We start from the raw sequence: 18,791 nt of genomic DNA on the forward strand, positions 1-18,791 counted from the left end.
GAGTCGGCAAACGTTTCTTTACTGAGTGTTTTTTTATCGGGCGCTCGGAAAAGACTTTGCCGAGTGTTTTTTGGGCACCGACACTCAGCAATTTTTTTTTTCATAAAATATAAAAAAACCGCCGCCACCGCCACCGCTGCCACGCGGGTTGCCCGCCGCCGCTGCCACCCCGTGGCTCGCCCCACCGCCGCCGCCACCCCGCGGCTCGTCCCGCTGCTGCTCGCCACCGCCACGATGCGGCTCGCCCCGCCGCTGCTCGCCCGCCGCCGCTGCTTGCCCGCCGCCACCGCCACCACGCGGCTCGCCCCGCCGCTTCTCACCCGCCACTGCTCGCTCACCGCCGCCACCACCGCCCAGCTTGCCTGTCGCTTCCCGCCCGGCCCGCCGCCGCCGCCACCACCTATGCAAAAAAAAAGAGGGAGAGGGAGGGAGATGGCGATGCCAGGAGGGAGGGGAGGGGGCGGCGCTGGGAGGGAGGGTGGAGAGGGAAGGGAGGGAGGGGAGGGAGGGGAGGGGGCGGCGGGAGAGGGAGGGAGGGGAGGGGGCGCCAGGAGAGGAAGGGCGGGGGTGCTTTTATAACGTGCCGAGTTTGCCGAGTGTCCTAATCACAGCACTCGGCAAACTAATCTTTGCCGAGTATCTAGGGTTTGGGGCACTCGGCAAATATATTATTTATTTTTTTATTTTCTTGTTTTCCATAACGTGTTTTTCCTTTTTTGTTCGATGTACTTTGAAAATACCTTGTCAAATTGACTCAACAATATATATATGATTTTTCTACGAACATGATTCCATTATTTTATGTAGTTACAGCTCAAATTTAATTTATATCAATTAAAATTCTATAATTGCACTTAATAAATGAAAATTATCCAACAGATCCAAAAAATTATCAAAATTTCACATGAAACAATCTATGTTCTCTATTGCCTATACAAAAAATTTTGAAGTCAAACCCCAATTCGACCGTCACTTTGACTCTAAATCTTACCGATTCCTTCTCAACGTTACGATTCTTCTTCTGAGATGCTTCGGTTTGTAAACATCGTACGTGACAAATTATGCGAAACCTTCTCAATTTTTTACCATAGCCTCCACATATGATATCATCACATCATGACAAATCTCATGATTTTCAGACTTCGTTTGTTTTTTTAGAATTTAAAAATCATTCGGCCAGACGTTCATGGTCGTGTTTCCTGAACAAGATGTTCGAAATTTCTTTTCATTTCCCGGGTAAGGCCTCAAGCTGGACTCAATAACATGAATATCATTTTTCTACACATTTTATTCTATTATTTGAATCACTAACCGTTCAAATTTGACTTATACAAAAAATTTCTAGAAATATAATAAACTAATTAAATATAGCAAACAGATCAACGAATATACCAAATTTTAACATGGAATACCACATGTTGTATGTTGAGAGTAGAAAAAGTTTCAAGGTCAGAAGAAAAAAAAATAAAATTATTTGCCGAGTGCCAAATAGTTACACTTGGCAAACATATTTCTTTGCCAAGTGCCAGACAATTACACTCAGCAAACATATTTCTTTGCCGAGTGTTTTTTTTTCTAATTTGCCGAGTGTTGAACTTTGCTGAGTGTTTTTTGCATCGTTTGCCGAGTGCCCGAGAAAATGCACTCGGCAAACATAAAAACACTTGGCAAATAGCCGGTTTCCGGTAGTGCAAGTCCTAGCAACCGAGATAGTGGTGTTCCTAGATCTTCTCCTTCATTACCTGAGGGCATTGCCATGCACTGTCAAACAAGAAGGACACTTCGATTTTCAGAGTTTGATTTGAAAATTTTGGATAAATATATGCATATGTTTACAAATACAAATTGCAGGTATGTTGAACAGAAAAGCTGAGCTGAGGACTCACTTGCCACAGGAGTTCTGCGCTCCATATAAATCAGCGAGCCAAAAAAAGGGGCACTGTCTGCATCCAAAAAAGGGCTCAAGCACCGTAGTCTGCATCACAAGAATCCCATGAAGGAAATCGCTGACAGAAAAAAAAAGTGTCATCATTAGACGGGCTAGAAGGAATTCTACTCCAGCGGATTCAAGACCATTGATGCAGCCACATATACTATAGCGTTCATCTGATTACGCTAGTCCTGAACAAAATACAGTTTTTCAATCCAACGAATGGAGTGGAGAGCGTTCATCTGATGACACTAGTCCTGACCAAAACACAGTTTTTTAATCCAACAACAGATGGAGTGGAGAGCGGATGCTTCCAGGAAAATGGCGACGGCGACAGACTAGCACTCAGCGGTGGCGGGGACAAAGGGGCGCGTGCTCTTGCAGTCACCGTCGACGTCGTCCGGTGTAGGCCTCGACACCGCAGGAAGTGACGTGGATCTCCCCATGCTCACTCTGCCCCCGCTGGCACAAAGCCCAACTGAGGGCGATGGATCTAGGCTTCTACGCCATGGATCTCGTTGCCCAGGGAACACCTGACATCCACGCTGCGGCCATCGCCGGCTCCCGTCCTCCACGGCCGACCGGATCCCGCCGGAGAGGCCGCGCCGCTCAGCGTCCGATGCGGCCACCTCCGCCCCCGTGTCGGCGCCACACCGGTCACCTCTCCCGCAGCCGCGACTCTGCTCCGCGCCGGCGCTTCCCCGACCACCTCTGCTCTACGGCGGACGGGCAAACGAAGGGTACAGAGGGGGCACGGAGACTCCGCGGGTGGAGCATGGCAGGGTGGCCGTTAGGCGTTGGGCTTTTGAAGCTGCTACAGCTGTTTTAACCAAAAGCTATTTTTGCTCTACTACAAAACTGAAAGTAGCCCTCCCCTGCTTTCAGCTGTTTTTTAGGTATACGAGATGGGATCGTTATTTTCCTTTCTTCCTTCTTCTGTTCGCATCTCCCTACCCACGGCCCGGCGGCGAGCAGCATCGGCTCCGGTCGCGCCACTCCGTCCTCACCGGCTCCGGAGGCGGGCGAGCGTCACCGGCCTTGGCGGCACGGCCCCTCTCCCCACTCCGGTGAGCCCCCATCCCCACTCCAACCTCCGGCGGTCTCCCCACATCTGGCGGCGCGGCCTCCCACATCCGGCGGGGAGAGACCTCCGGCGGACGGCCTCCACACATCCGGCGAGCTCCACTTCCTCCCGGACGCGAGCAGCAACAGAGGAAGCCGGCGAGCGCGCGAGCGCGAGATCCACGCTCAACTCCGGCAAGCAGGCAAGCAGAGGATGTCCGCCGCGCTCCACTCCGGTCGCGGGCTTCGTCTCCGTCGCGCGTGGCCCCGGCGAGCAGTGCTGCCCCGGTGGCGGACGCGGCCTTCCTTTCCGCCGCGTGTGGGCTGTGCCCCGGTGGCGGACGCGGCCTTCCTCTCCGCCACGTATGGTTGGGCTGCGCCATGGCGTGCGGTGCTCTGCTTCCTCTGTAATGGACGAGCAAGGCCACGCCCATGTCAGCTTGCCGTTATTCTATAGAAAAATAAAAGAAGAAATACACCTAGAATACACTTATACCTATCCTATACAGTCAATAAGCATGAACCATCCATCTCTGGATGTGTGGCCATGATCACCTAGCAAGCTACCCCATCACCATGCACTCCACGCCGACAAGATGGATGCAAAACTTGGAAAATTTAATTTTTATTTTATAGAATATAAATTCACATGAGAATAAGTAAACATATTAGTTTTTAGTAGCAATTTGCATATAAATAATCTTCAAGGCCTTCATGGGTATTATTTCGTCCACAGTCACAGCTGATCTAACTAAATGGTCCTCTGCTTTTCCCACAGCTGCTTTTCCACAGCTGTTTTTCTACACCAAATAGGGCCTAAGCGGCGCGACGGCCATGTCGATGGGGAGTGGTGGCGGCGGGTTCATGAGAAGAAATGAAATTAGGGTTTGGGAAGATGACGGACAGTAGCGGACCTAGGACAAAATCCTAGGAGGGTTGAACAAGCTGTTGTGCTGGGCGCTGGCCGCTGGCTACTACCGTGCTGCACTGCTGCTCCATGGGCGCGGCCGCGGTAGGAGGGACGCGAGCCGGTGGCAGATCCGTCACTGCTGACGGACGGCAGTTATATTCGGTGCTGCTGTAACCATGGCCGTCAATCAGCATTGCACGGTTCAGATCCAGCTGAGCCTTAGCAGGCTGGCAGGTTCATGAGGCCTGCCGCGAAAATGCACGGCCTAGGCCCAAGCCGCTGGGCCTAAACATTTTAACGAGTTTTAGATAGGAGCTCTTTCCTGTTTATTAGTTTTTTATTTTCTACTGATTATCTCTTGTCAAGTAAATATTTTAATTCAATTATATTTATGTACCTCCGGATAGATTCAAAAAAGTTCATAAAATATATTTTGGCTCATACATTTCACTCAAGCCCATATAAAAAAAATCATTTGTTTGCTAGGGAAGTTCTATCTCCAAATTACCATAAGATAATTATAATAATATGCAAACTTTGTTCAAAAATTCTACAAACTTGCATGACAGCATTGTTTTGGTGTATAATTTTTGCATAGAAAATCAAATGATTTAAACAAAGTGGCATTATACATTGTTCACAATGGATACATCTCAATCACAGTTACATAACTATGTGAGAGATTTATCCATTTGTGAATAATGTATAGTCCAACTTTGTTAATATGATTTGAAAATTTTATGGCAAGATAATACAACCATGTTATGATCTCATGCCAAATTTTAGGATTTTCAGACACCTTTAAGATATTATTTTTTTTTGTGTCGGAGTCACCAAAATACTTATAAACATTTCCTTGGCTGCCAACCTCCAAGAAAATTCAATAACCATCAAGGAAATGATAATTTACTTGACGATTTAGAATAACACCCAAGGAAATAGGTATTTTTCTTGGTGGTTAAGAACAACACTCAAGGAAATAGTAGTTTTCTTAACTGTTTATAATAACACTCAAGAAATATGTCATTTCCTTGGAGGTGATTAGAAACCGCCAAGGAAACACCCATATTTCTTGGTGGTTTACTTCAACCTCGAAGGAATTTATGTTTCCTTGAGAGTTTGGTAGCACCGCCAAGGAAACTACCATTTCTTTGGCGGTTTCATTTTGGCACTCAAGGAAATTCTTAGCCCCCAAGGCAATTCCAGATTCTGGTAGTGAAACAAGGTTAAGAGGCGTTTTGCAAAATATTGGTGGACTAAGGTTTTCAATAATGTTTTTTCCAAATATGAATAAAATAATAAGATTTAAGGGGACGTGTTCTTTAAATATGAATGTGATATGGAAGAAGGGTTTTCAAAGCGAATGTAAAATAGGATTTGAAGTGGAGTTTTGTATAATTCCACGTCGAAAATTTTCTTATGGCAAGCTCCTCACGTGGAACAGTTCTGCTTACGCGTATGATCTCTCTTACACTTTCGTCCTCACTTCGAGTAAAAGGGTTAATCTGGTGGTGTATAACATTTGAAACGACTAGGATTATAAGCTGACTCTGACGCTCCTAAACTTCCAATGTTGTCGGTACAGAAAGTGACCAACTAGTAAATATTTGTAGTTTTGCCGTACGTTGTGATCGGAGGTGGCCTAGCACTCAATGATGCAGGATATATACTAGTTCAGGCAACGTGCCCTACGTCCAGTCTAGGTCAGTCTATGACTTTATTCCTGAGCTTAGGTGCTCGAAGTCTGTAGTAGGGTTACAAACGAGAAGGAGAAAAGAGGGGTGTACGAGAGGCCCGGTCGGGTCCGACCGGAAGGGCCGAGGGCGACCGAAACTCCGTTATGAGCTAGGTGTTCAAGCGTGTGCTTGAGGTGTTGCCGGTTATCGATCTAGTGAATCTAAACTTGAAGAAGAATCATCCCCTTCCGTTTGGAGGGAGCACATCCCCTTTTATAGATAAAGGGGATGGATTTACAGGTGTGAGGGAGAGAGTACGGATGTTTCTAAGCCTTGTTGCCCACGCCAACGAGGGTAGCGATGATGGTAGGCGCCCACAATACTGTTGACGTCACTGTAGAATGTCAGGTGCATGTGGGAGGTTACGGTGGCTTCTTTAGGAAGGGTGGACATCGGTACCTACAAAATACTGTTGGTATGTGAGGAGCCCCACCATGTGTACCAGGTATGGTGGATCCTGGCACCCCCTATCGATGCCCAGAGGCATGGGGGGGCCTTTTGCCGTATGGGAGCCCACGGCGCCCACAATACTGTAGACACAAATGTCGGCGCCTACAATACTGCTCGTGTTAGGGCGGTCGTGGAGCACTGTTTCCATAGGCGTACAAGGTATGGTCCCAGTATCGTGGTTTGACTTAGTGCGCTGTCTTCTCCGTTCGCCCCTGGTGCACCTATAGGTGCGACGCCCTTGAGGTACCCGTTGCGTTTTGCCGAAGTTTTGAAGGAGCGGAACCGAGCGATTCCTGGCGTTCAGGCGAAGTCGTCGAGTGGCCGCAGTATTATTTGTAGTAGTAGAAAATATAATAGTTAAGTTTTGTGGGTAAGTCCCCATGTAAATAGTTTCTTTGTATCAATGAATACAACCGTACTGCCCTTGTGATGACACCACCATATCTGTTTCCTTGTTTATGTCCTAGTATAACCTTTGTGTTTATCCTTTCTCTCTCGTACCTGCCCGTTTGTCCCATGGGGTGCGATCTTGGGAGCCCGAGGCGTGGCCCGCGAGGCTCGGTTGCTAGTATCCATAGGGAAAGGCGGGGTGTGTTCGGTTTGGGAGTAAGAATAGGGTTACGTAGGGTAATCAAAGGAATGAAATGTGTTTCCATTCAGGGAGAAAGTTGTATACCATGTGATAGTAAAGAGAAAGAGAGGTAATACTCAATATTTGTATACTTATGGAGCCCCCGAGCGACCCGGGTTGAAAGTGTTCGGGCGGGGGTGCTCTTACAGGAGCATGTGTTTTAACCGAAAGTATTTAGACCAAATTTAAGGGAAAAAACGACGTAGCTGTTCAATGTTCCAAGTGTTGTTGAGAACATTGCCGTTGTTGTCCTCCAGTCGGTAGGTGTCCGGTTGGATTACTTTGGTTACCGTATAGGGTCCTTCCTAGGGTGGAGAGAGCTTGTGTTTTTCCTTCGTTGATTGGGTCCTTCGGAGCACGAGATCGCCAACTTCGAGTATCCTTCCTCTGATCTTCCTTTCATGGTACCTGCAAAGGGTTTGTTGATAGCAAGCGGAGCGGATGATGGTCATCTCGCGGGCCTCTTCGAGCAGGTCGACTGCGTCTTGTTGAGCCTCTGCGGCTCGGTCGCGGTCGAAAGCTTTCACTCTTTGTGCGCCGTGGTCGAGGTCGGAGGGCAATACCGCCTCGGCTCCTTAAGCTAGGAAGAAAGGTGTGAATCTTGTGGATCGGTTTGGGGTCATTCTCAGGCTCTAGAGGATCGCTGGGAACTCTGCAACCCATCGCCCGGCGTGTTTGTTGAGTCGGTCGAAGATGCGTGACTTGAGTCCTTAGAGGACCATGCCGTTGGCGCATTTGACCTGACCGTTAGTTCGTGGATGTCCGACCGAAGCCCAGTCGATTCTGATGCCGTATCCATTGCTGAAGTCTAGGAACTTCTTCCTGGTGAAGTTAGTCCCATGGTCAGTGATAATACAGTTAGGAACGCCGAATTAGTAGATGATGTCGAGGAAGAATTTGACTGCCTCTTCCGAGCGGAGATTGGTGATGGGCTTGGCCTCTATCCACTTGGTAAACTTGTCAACTGCTATAAGTAGATGCGTGAAGCCGCCCGAGCCCTTCTTGAGGGGTCCTACCATGTCGAGACCCCAGACTACGAATGGCTAGGTGATTGGGATGGTTTGGAGCTCTTGCACCGGTAAATGGGTTTGCCGAGCGTAGAACTGGCATCCTTCGCACCTGCGGACGACCTCTTCTACATCTCATAGCGTGGTGGGCTAGTAAAAACCTTGGCGAAAGGTTTTTTCGACCAGGGACCTTGGGGCCACATGATGCCCGTAGATCCTGGTATGGACCAGATCCTGGCATGGACCTCGAGGAGGATCTGCTTCCCCCGGCTGGCGAGGACGCACTTCATGAGCACTCCTGACGGACTCCATTTGTAGAGTTTGTCACCAAGTACGATGAAGGTCTTGGCGCATCGAGCAATTCATCGGGCTTCAGTTCCTTCAGGTGGGAGAACCTCCTCGAGGAGGTAGGCGAGTAGTGGTATTCGCTAGTCGGTTTGATCGAGTGCCACTACAGCGACGTCTGCGGATGACGTCGTTATAGAGGTGCTGGGATCGGAGCCCCCGAGTGCCAGACCGGTGTTGGGGTCGGAGCCCCCGAGCGCCGACTGGCCGTTGGGGTGTGTCTAGGTTGGATCTTCCAGGATGCGGGCTGACGGTTCATGGACGTCATTGATGAAGACCCCGCTCGGGGATGGATCTCGCCTGGCGTCTAGTTTTGCGAGGAAATCGGCGGCGGCGTTGTCCCTTTGAGGGACGTGATGCAGTTCGATTCCTTGGAATTTGTCCTCGAGCTTACGCACCTCTTGGCAGTATGCTGTCCTGAGGGGGCTTCTACAGGAGGACTCCTTCATGACCTGATCAACGACTAGCTCCGAGTCACCGCGGACATAGAGTCGCGTAGCATCGGGCTCGATGGCGATGCGTAGTCCGTTGATAAGGGCCTCGTATTCTGCAGCGTTGTTTGAAGCCAAGAAGTGGAGGCGGATGGCGTAGCGGAGCCTAGTCCATCTGGAGAGATAAGGACCACTCCTGCCCTCGAGCCAGGCGCCATTATGGACCCGTCGAAGTACATTGTCCAGTACTCATGGGAGACGTCCGGGGTCGGTAGCTGGACCTCCGTCCATTCGGCGACGAAATCTGCGAGAGCCTGAGATTTAATTGCAGTGTGGGGGGTATACCTGATGTCATGGCCCATGAGTTCAAGGGCCCACTTGGAGATTCATCCCGTGGTGTCGCGATTGCGGATGATGTCTCTGAGTGGGTATGAAGTGACGACTGTGACTTCGTGGTCGGTGAAGTAGTGTAGGAGCTTCCTAGTGGCCATTAGCATGGCGTATAGGAGTTTCTGCACTTGGGGGTACCGGACCTTGGGGTCGGTAAGCACTTCTCCGACGAAGTATATGGGTCACTGTACCTTGGGCTGGTGTCCTGGTTCCTCCCTTTCGACGACCAGGGTAGCACTCATGACATGGTTACTTGCCGCGATGTAAAGGAGGAGGGGTTCTCCCTGTTCGGGAGCGACGAGGATCGTGGCTGACGTTAGGGATGTTTTGAGGCTTTTGAGAGCCTGCTGGGCTTCCTCAGTCCAGACAAAGGCATCCGTCTTTTTGAGGAGCTTATAGAGTGGCATCCCCCGTTCGCCAAGCCGGGAGATGAAGCGACTAAGGGCCGCCAGGCAGCCGGTGAGCCTTTGTACGCCCTTTACGTTGCGTATGGGGCCCATGTTGGAGATGGCTATGATCTTTTCGGGGTTGGCCTCGATGCCGCGCTCGGACACGATGTATCCAAGCAGCTTCCCCTTTGGGACCCCGAAAACACATTTTTTGGGATTTAGCTCGATGTTGAACCTTTGGAGGTTCGCGAACGTTGTGGCCAAGTTTGCGATCAGGTCACAAGCTCGAGCCGTTTTGACCACTATGTCATCAACATAGACGACAATTGTTGGTTTCGGCCGTTCAGCCTGATCGGGTTGATCAAGCGGGTCGATTTGGTCGGCGAAGCATTGCTTCATGCACCTTTGGTAGGTGGCACCAGCGTTCTTCAGACCGAAAGGCATGGTCACATAGCAGTACAAACCATACGGGGTGATAAACGAGGTTGTGAGTTGATCAGAATCTTTCATCGTGATCTGGTGATAGCCTGAGTAGGCATCCAGAAAGGAGAGGATCTCACAACCCGAGGTGGAGTCGATTATCTGGTCTATACGTGGTAAAGGAAAGTGATCCTTCGGACACTCTTTATTAAGTCTGGTGTAATCGACGCACATTCTCCATTTCCTGGTCTTTTTCCTGACAAGGACGGGATTAGCGAGCCAGTCGGAGTGGAAAACCTCCCTGATGAATCCGGCAGCCAGGAGCTTGGCGATCTCTTTGCCTATGGCCCTACGCCTCTCGTCGTCGAAACGATGCAGGCGTTGCTTGGTGGGCTTCGAGCCCGGGATAAAGCGTAGTGCGTGCTCGGCGACCCCCCGTGATATCCCCGGCATGTCAGAGGGCTGCCATGCGAAGACATCACGATTATCGCGCAGGAAGTCGATGAGCTCACATTCCTATTTGGCCGGGAGCCGGGTCCCGATTCGCACCGTTTTGGCTGAGTCGGTGGGGTCGACACTCACCGCCTTGGTCTCCTCGAGCGGGCGGAAGGCCGTTGAGGAGGTCGGTTTGTTACAGTCTGGGATTACTGGGGTTGATGACTCCCCGAGCTGTAGGAGCATGGAGGAGTTGACGACCGTGGTGGCGAACTCATAATGCTCAAGGTCGCACGCGAAGGCATGCGAGAAGGCGCTACTCACGGTGATGACGCCGTTTGGACCCGTCATCTTCAGCTTGAGGTAGGTGTAGTTGGGGATCACCATGAATCTCGCGTAGCATGGCCGTCCTAAGATGGCATGGTAGGACCATGGAAAGTCCACTACTTCGAAGGTGAGGACCTCTGAGTGGAAGTTGGTCCGGCTGCCGAACGTGACGGGCAGGTCGATCTGTCCGAGCGGGTATGCCTGCGTTCCCGGGATTACCCCGTGGAAGGGGGAGCCTGCCGGGCAGAGCTCCGATTGGGGGATGCGCATGGCATCCAGGGTGTCAATGTACAGGATGTTGAGGCCGCTCCCCCCGTCCATCAGCACCTTGGTGAGACGCTTCTTACGGACGATGGGGTCGACGACGAGCGGGTAGCATCTTGGTCTTGCGACGTAGGAAGGATGGTCCCTCTGATCGAAGGTGATTGGGGACTCCGACCAGGTGAGGAAGGAGGGGACGGCCATCTCGGCGACGCACACCTCCCTGTAGCGTACCTTATGCTGGCATTTGGTCCAGATGGCGTCAGACCCATCGAAGATCATGATGCATTCCTTAGGTTCAGGGAAAACGTTTCTGTCCTTGCCTACTGCGTTAGACCCGCCGAAAATCATGATGCTGGCCTGTCGGAGGAAATGTTTGAGGAGCTCGCACTCCTTGTAGAGGTGTTTGACGGGGTAGGCATGGTTGGGACACGGACCATCCATGAGTTTGTTGAAGTGGTCCGACAATCCTTGTTGGGGCTGCCTGGGCGTGCGATCAGTTGCGGCGACCAACGCGGTGTTGTCCGACCAGCGTCGATCCTTCTTGTTCTTCTTGCCCCTCTGAGTGGAGGGGCCTTTGTCTGGATCCATGCGCTTGGGCTTGCCTTTGTCCTAGCCTCCGCTGAAGACTACCCTGACTGCCTCCTTACCAGAGGCGTGGTTGGTGGCAACGTCGAGCAGATCGCGGGTGGTGCAGGGTTTTAGGCAGCCAAGCTTGTGGCTCAGGGACTCGCAGTTTGTCCCAGAAAGGAATGCGCTGATGACGTCTGTGTCGACAACATCAGGGAGGGAGTTGCATCATTGAGAGAACCTGTGGATGTAATCCCGTAGGGACTCGCTAGGCTCCTGCTGACAACTCTTGAGGTCCCAGGAGTTCCCCGGGTGGACGTACGTCCCCTAGAAATTCCCGACGAAGACCCTCTTGAGGTCCGCCTAGTCGCGGATGCTGTCGTGTGGAAGGAATTCAAGCCATGCCCGAACATGTTCCCCCACGCAAATGGGAAGATACTGGATGATGAAATAGTCATCATCCACTCCTCTGGCTCGACAGGCGAGCCGGAAGTCTTCGAGCCAAATGCCTGGGTTAGTCTCCCTAGTGTATTTAGTGATGTTGGAGGGAGGCCGGAAACGCTGTGGGAACGGTGCTCTCCGGATGCGCCGGCTGAAGGCCCATGGCCCCGGGCCCTCAGGGCTGGGGCTCCGGTAGTTTGGCCGGCGACCGCGCCCAGGGCGCGTTTCACCGCTTCCCTCGATGGTTCGGCCGAGATCCGTGTCTCCTGCTGCCGTACGGCGGACGTCATCGCCGTGTCGGGCCTGATGCCGGTCGCTGATGACGCTATGAGCGTCTTGGCACGGATCGAGCCGCTTGTGTCCCGGCGGTCGGTGTGGAGCAGGCGCCCGGTCAGACCATGGCGCGGCTGCCGCACCCCGAGCCAAGCCTGACGGCTGCAGTGGCGAGAGAACGGAGCGATCTGGCTAGCGCATCCCCGTCCCCCCGGTGGGGAGAGAGGGCGCGGGTCGGAGTCGCGATGCGGAGCTTTCCACCTGTTGGACGGCGGCGGCCTCTACTAGAACCTGGAGGTTCCGGTAGACTGCCCGCTCCTAGGGGTCGATGGGCTCGGGAACACCGCGGAGAAGCATTGCTGCAGCAGTGATATTCTAGCCGGCCCGGGTGAATTGTGGGACATCGTTCCCCTCATTCACAATGTCACGCTGGACCTTGCACATGGGGCGCAACGTGCCGCACCGATCGTGCCAGCGCATGTGGCGGGTTCTGCCGTCGTTATCGTAGTTCCTCGGTGTGTGCTTGTGCAGACGCGAGGGCCTCCGCATGCGTGTCCGGAGGGGTGTGAGTTTGCGCGGACTCGGCCACCACCGACGGTTGTGCTGGACCATCCGCCATAGCGCATTCCCAGGACGGATGGTGGCGGAACCCCACATCACCGATGCTGGAACCATCGCTTTCGCCCTCGTTATCTGGGAGTTCGTGGGAAACGGCAGGAGCGGAGCCTGCCATTCCTATGAATTCGGACGTGGGGGGGGGGGGGGATGGTACCTGCGTTCTTCGGAGCCCCCGAGCGTAAGCATCTGCGGAGGACGCGAGGCCGTAGGGGAACCGAGCGTACAGTGTTCACGGCGTGGGTGGTGTAGTCCCTCCGGATGATCGGTGGGAGGTAGTAAATAAAGGGCGAATAAAGGTACGTGTATTACTTACAGTGGAGTTTGAGCAGAGAGTTTGCTCGGAATGAAGCGTAGATGCCGTGCCGTTGAGGTCGCGCGTCCCGGAGTCGATGGGGAATGTTTCTCCGACGGGTGCCGGGTCGCGAGTCTCCTCGCGGAGGTGGAGCACGCTGAGCCGGTCGGCGACGAAGTCTAGGCTTCCGAAGAGGAAGGCCTGGGATGGCTCGAAAATGAGTGGAACCCGCATCCCCAGAGGCGAGAGTGCGGGATACTCTAGTGAGCCGAGGCGAATCATATCGCTCGAGCCCGCCACGGTGGGGGTGGTGGAAAAATGGGTCATCCGATGACCAAAAAGTGTTGAACGTACAACGTCTTCCCCATGGACGACGCCAACTGTCGGTACAGAAAGTGACCAACTAGTGAATATTTGTAGTTTTGCTGTACGTTGTGATCGGAGGTGGCCTAGCACTCAATGACGCAGGATATATACTGGTTCAGGCAACGTGCCCTACGTCCAGTCTGGGTCGATCAGTGACTTTATTCCTGAGCCCAGGTGCTCGAAGTCTGTAGTGGGGTTACAAACGAGAAGGAGAAAAGAGGGGTGTATGAGAGGCCCGGTCGGGTCCGACCGGAAGGGCCAAGGGCGACCGGAACTCCGCTATGAGCTAGGTGTTCAAGCGTGTGCTTGAGGGGTTGCCGGTTATCGATCTAGTGAATCTAAACTTGAAGAAGAATCGTCCCCTTCCATTTGGAGGGAGCACACCCTCTTTTATAGATAAAGGGGATGGCTTTACAGGTGAGAGGGAGAGAGTACGGATGTTTCTAAGCCTTGTTGCCCACGCCGATGAGGGTACTGATGATGGTAGGCGCCCACAATACTGTTGACGTCACTGTAGAATGTCAGGTGCAAGTGGGAGGTTGCGGTGGCTTCTTCAGGAAGGGTGGACATCGGTACCTGCAAAATACTATTGGTATGTGAGGAGCCCCACCATGTGTATCAGGCATGGTGGATCCTGGTGCCCCCTATCGATGCCCAGAGGCATGGGGGGCCTTTTGCCGTATGGGAGCCCAACGGCGCCCACAATACTATAGACACAAATGTCGGCGCCTACAATACTGCTCGTGTTAGGGCGGTCGTGGAGCACTGTTTCCGCAGGCGTACAGGGTATGGTCCCAGTATCGTGGTTTGACTTAGTGCGCTGTCTTCTCCGTTCGCCTTTGGTCCCTTCCGAGTGGGCGTCCCTAGTCGGATGGCTCCAGTCGGCCCTGGCCGCGCCAGTCAGAGATGAGCGGTACGCAGGCTTCCTACGGGTCCCTGGTCGGAGTCGCGGGGTCGGAGTAGGAAGCAGCGTTTCGGGCCAGGCCTTCCGATCGGAGGGACCGCCTGGAGGCGGCCGGTGCACGAAGCGAGCGCTCCGGTTGGAGAGGTGGGCCGAAGAAGTCGAATGAGCAGGCGTTTGCCCTTTCGGGTAGGCCTCCCGGTCGGCGACCGGACTGTCCTCCCGGCCCGTTGTTTTCTAGACTTTCGGGCCAGCCCATGGACTGCATGCTGTTTTCCTGGGCCGAGCCCTGGCGTGGAAGCTGGTCCCCGAGGGACCCCGGGTTTATGAACCCGACAAATGTAATACTAAACCCGCCAACCATAACTACATATTTCACATAGGCCACATGAGCCAACACCATAACTAGTACAAGTGTCTAATGGGTTTTTGTGTTACAAGTTTTTAAAATATTTTTTAAATAAAGATATTTTTTGAAAAACACAAGGTTACAAAAAGGATGGTATTGAAATAAAAGCATATTTGAAAAAGTGGTTGTTCACCTCATTTGTGGTTTTTGGTGGGCCTTTACTAGTCAACACCAAACTGTTTGCAGATCACCGGCCGGTGGTGCATATGTATGGCATGCTAGAAAAACGGGTTCTGCAAGCAATGCAGACTGACCCATGTCAAAACTGGGCTGCAACGTACTGCAGGTATGCACTTCGATAGCTAGCAGCGATCTTACGGATTGTTGGTTTCCAGGAACTCGCATGAATTTCGAATGAGGGAAGCAACCGATGCATGATTTTTCACTTGGTTGGTATTGCAAGATTTGATAAAAAGGATGACCCGTCACAAGTTCGTGTCCCAAAAGTGTGAACTCCAAGTCAGTTTCACATTTCTTTCTTGTAGGAAACTCCTTTGTAAAATATTGTTGGCCATCTGGCAATAGTTGAACAGCAGTAGCTTTGTATCCAGTCTGAAGTCTCCTGCACAATGATTAATGAAGAAACACAACAAATGTTTTGGCAGAGCTAGACTAGACATCAAATACACATACTCTATGTATCGCATTTCTTTTCTTGTGACAAACACCTCCTCTCTAGAAATAGTCAAATAGTATTATCCAGTTGTCAATAAATGAGCGTTGGTAGTTTTGCATCCAACCTGAGTTTTTCTGCAAGGACTGCACGAAGAAACAACAAATATCTCCATAGAATTAGGCTACTCGACAATGACACATACTTAAGATGCTGGTGGAAACTGAAGAGTGCACATAATTTGATGAGTTTGAGTAGCTTGTGCCATCTGCGACATGAATACTAAGATTATAGCATCCAATCACCACAATGATTGGGGATCCAATGGGCAAATGGTCTAAGCTGACAAATAACTTCAGGTTGGCAACATAGGAGAAAATAGCATAGTGCTCTGGTTGCATAACGGGACAACAATCTATTTGTACATGTCTTTCACCACACAACTGTTGTGCTGTCAATTGGTAAAACAAAACCATATGGTATAAAAAATTACCAAGTGAGTCATCAAACAAAACTGCAAAAGTGCTTTGACTGGATACTGGAGCTTGGAAGAGTCCACTAGTAGAGAACAGACCTTTGATCCTCGACCAAAATGGGCTCTAGTCCCGGAATTTTTTGCGCCCGGGACTAGAGATATCTTTAGTCCCGGTTGGTGGCTCCAACCGGGACTAAAGGTCCCTGCCCAACGGCTACTGCGCCAGACAGAGGTGGCAGGGACCTTTAGTCCCGGTTGGAGCCACCAACCGGGACTAAAGGTATACTTTTACTCCCGGTTGGTGGCTCCAACCGGGAGTAAAGGTCTACTCCCGGGCCGTGGCTGCGCCCGGGGTTGGAAAGTTACCTTTAGTCCCGGTTGGAGCCACCAACCGGGACTAAAGGTCTCCCCTTTATATCCCGGCCGTCTCCTTCCTCCCCGAGCCCGAGCTCAGCATATTTTGAAGCTCACTGCAGTAGTGTTCTTGCTTCCTCCCTCCCTCCATTGTTCCTCCATCCATTCTTCGATTCCTCTGTCGATTTCTTCGATTTCTCCGTCGATTCTTCAGTTGTAAAGGTTACCAATCTCATACTCTCATTTTCACCATTGTCTTATCTCATTTTGTTCACTATATATATATGGTTCTTTATTGTGGTTTTTTTCATTTGTAAGCAATTTGAGCTCAAAATCACTTCAAGCTTGCATATTTACATGAAAGAAGGTTAAAGTAGCTAGTTGAACTTGCGGACCGTGTTCATCTCGGCGACCATGTTCTCTGCCGAGCGGTAACGGACGTCAAGGAGGAGCTTTGATTCTACGAGGGAGAGCGGCAACGGTCGTGGAAGACCGTGTTCCCTTCCTCGTAGAATCGGAGCTCTTCCTTGACCAAGTACGGTGCCGTCCGGTGGAGAAATGCTCGCCGAGATGATCACGTAAGCAAGTTCAACTAGTACGGATGGTTATTTATTCACATGTCCCGATATCGTCGCAGTAGTCTGTCAATCACCGTACTTTTTATTTTAACTTTCTATGAAATGAAAAACTTAGAAAATAGTTAGAAAATTATAGAAAATCCGTACTAGTTGAACTAGCGGACCGTGTTCATGTCGGCGAGCATGTTCTCTGCCGAACGGTAACGAACGTTAAGGAGGAGCTTTGATTCTACGAGGGAGAGCGACAACGGTCGTGGAAGACCGTGTTCCCTTCCTCGTAGAATCGGAGCTCTTCCTTGACCAAGTACGGTGCCGTCCGGTGGAGAAATGCTCGCCGAGATGATCACGTAAGCAAGTTCAACTAGTACGGATGGTTATTTATTCACATGTCCCGATATCGTCGCAGTAGTCTGTTATGTGTGTACACTCCTATTCTTCTGTTAATTTGCGGAAATATCATGTGAATTACTTACCTGCCGCAGTAAAAGACGAGAACACAATGACCATTAAAAATATCATTGTTTAGAGATCTAGATAATTTTATAGTTTCTTAATTTTATTTGTTTATAAAAGGAGAAATTTATAGTGTATTAAAAAATGAGTATAGAGAGTAGATGGCAACTGCTTCCGGGTCCTCGGCCTCTCATGGGTTTCCAAAGCGACTTAGGCCGGGCCTTCCTCTCATTCCATGCGGCAAGTGTCGTGACGAGACGAAGATTGTGATGGAGTACCGAGTGAAGAAGGAGGGTCCCAACAAGGATCGTATCTTCTACAAGTGTCCGGATCGCAATATGTGTTATTTTATCATATTTAATGATTATGGTTAGTTTATACCTATTTTCATGATGGTTGTGATTAAAGTTCTAATTTTTTGTTTTAATTTCAGTGGGATGGCAGTGGACGATGTTCAGGCTTCTACTGGGAGGAAGAGTATGTTGAACTCGTGCAAAAATATCTTGCACAACAGGCAGATACGGCGGCTAATGAGGCAGTGATCCAGCCGAAGAAGCCCAAAGATGTTGCACAATCGGGGGATCTGTCTGTTTTAGTTGAGATTGGTCGCGAAATCCTTGTGCTCCTGAAATGTATTTTAGCTTTAGTTCTTTTAGTGGTAGTTGGGATTGTCTACATTGTAGCGATTCTTTCATAAATTTGTATCTTTTGTGGTGGCACACATGTTGTATAAATAATTAATTATGATCTATGTTTTAATATGATATTTATGTCATGTAATGCAGATGAGCCGTCATTGGATGTATAATGCTGATCGCTGCTCCCAAGAGTTCATTGACGGCGTGCATTCTTTGTTATGTGCGGCCGAGGCAAACAAACGCGACGGTTTCATGTGCTGTCCATGTGCCATATGTAAGAATACGGTGGAATATCCTTGCTCAAGGACTCTTCATTCACACTTGTTCAAGTCGGGTTTCATGCCAAACTATATTTGTTGGACAAAGCACGGAGAAACCGGTGTTGTAATGGAAGAAGGTGAAGAAGAACAATGGGACGACAATGATATTATTCCTGATGGTGCGTGCTTCAATGATACTGCAATGGGAGAAGCTGAAGAAGAGGTAGCCGCAGAAGATGAGCCGACTGATGATCTTTCTCAGGTCATTCGTGACGCACAAAGAGAATGTGAAAGTGAAAAGGAGAAGATCAAGTTCGAGCGGATGCTAGAAGATCACAAGAAATTGTTGTACCCAACTTATGATGCAGGGCAGAAAAAGTTGGGAACCACACTAGAATTGCTACAATGGAAGGCAAAGAATGGTGTATCTGACAAGGGATTTGGAGAGTTACTAAAAATCCAAAAGAAGATGCTTCCGAAGTACAATGAATTGCCCGCCACTACCTACGAAGCAAAACAAGTTGTCTGTCCTATGGGGCTAGAAATAGAGAAGATACATGCATGTCCTAATGACTGCATCCTGTACCGTGGCAAAGAGTACGAGAAATTGGATGCATGCCCGATATGCCATGCGTCGCGGTATAAGATCAGGCGAGATGACCCTGGTGATGTTGAGGGCGAATGTCCGCGTAAGAAAATCCCTGCCAAGGTTATGTGGTATGCTCCTATAATACCACGCTTGAAACGTCTGTTCAGAAACAAAGAACATGCAAAATTGTTACGATGGCACAAAGAAGACCGTAAGGTAGACAATATGTTGAGACAC

The 18,791-nt window shown here is 50.5% G+C and overlaps 1 protein-coding gene across 1 annotated transcript; it reads left to right on the forward strand.

The window, feature by feature from the left end:
- Window positions 1–234: 234 nt before the first annotated feature.
- Window positions 235–579, forward strand: LOC136489294 (H/ACA ribonucleoprotein complex subunit GAR1-like). The gene has a single exon (XM_066485978.1). It carries the CDS (start codon window positions 235–237, stop codon window positions 577–579), a length of 345 nt encoding a protein of 114 aa, XP_066342075.1.
- The last annotated feature ends 18,212 nt before the right edge of the window (window positions 580–18,791 follow it).

Source organism: Miscanthus floridulus, chromosome 10 (genome assembly GCF_019320115.1).
Source record: "Miscanthus floridulus cultivar M001 chromosome 10, ASM1932011v1, whole genome shotgun sequence".
Taxonomy (NCBI): Eukaryota; Viridiplantae; Streptophyta; class Magnoliopsida; order Poales; family Poaceae; genus Miscanthus; species Miscanthus floridulus.

Coding starts and splice junctions, on each gene's coding strand:
- LOC136489294 (XM_066485978.1), top strand. CDS start 235: ATGCGGCTCGCCCCGCCGCTGCTCGCCCGCCGCCGCTGCTTGCCCGCC.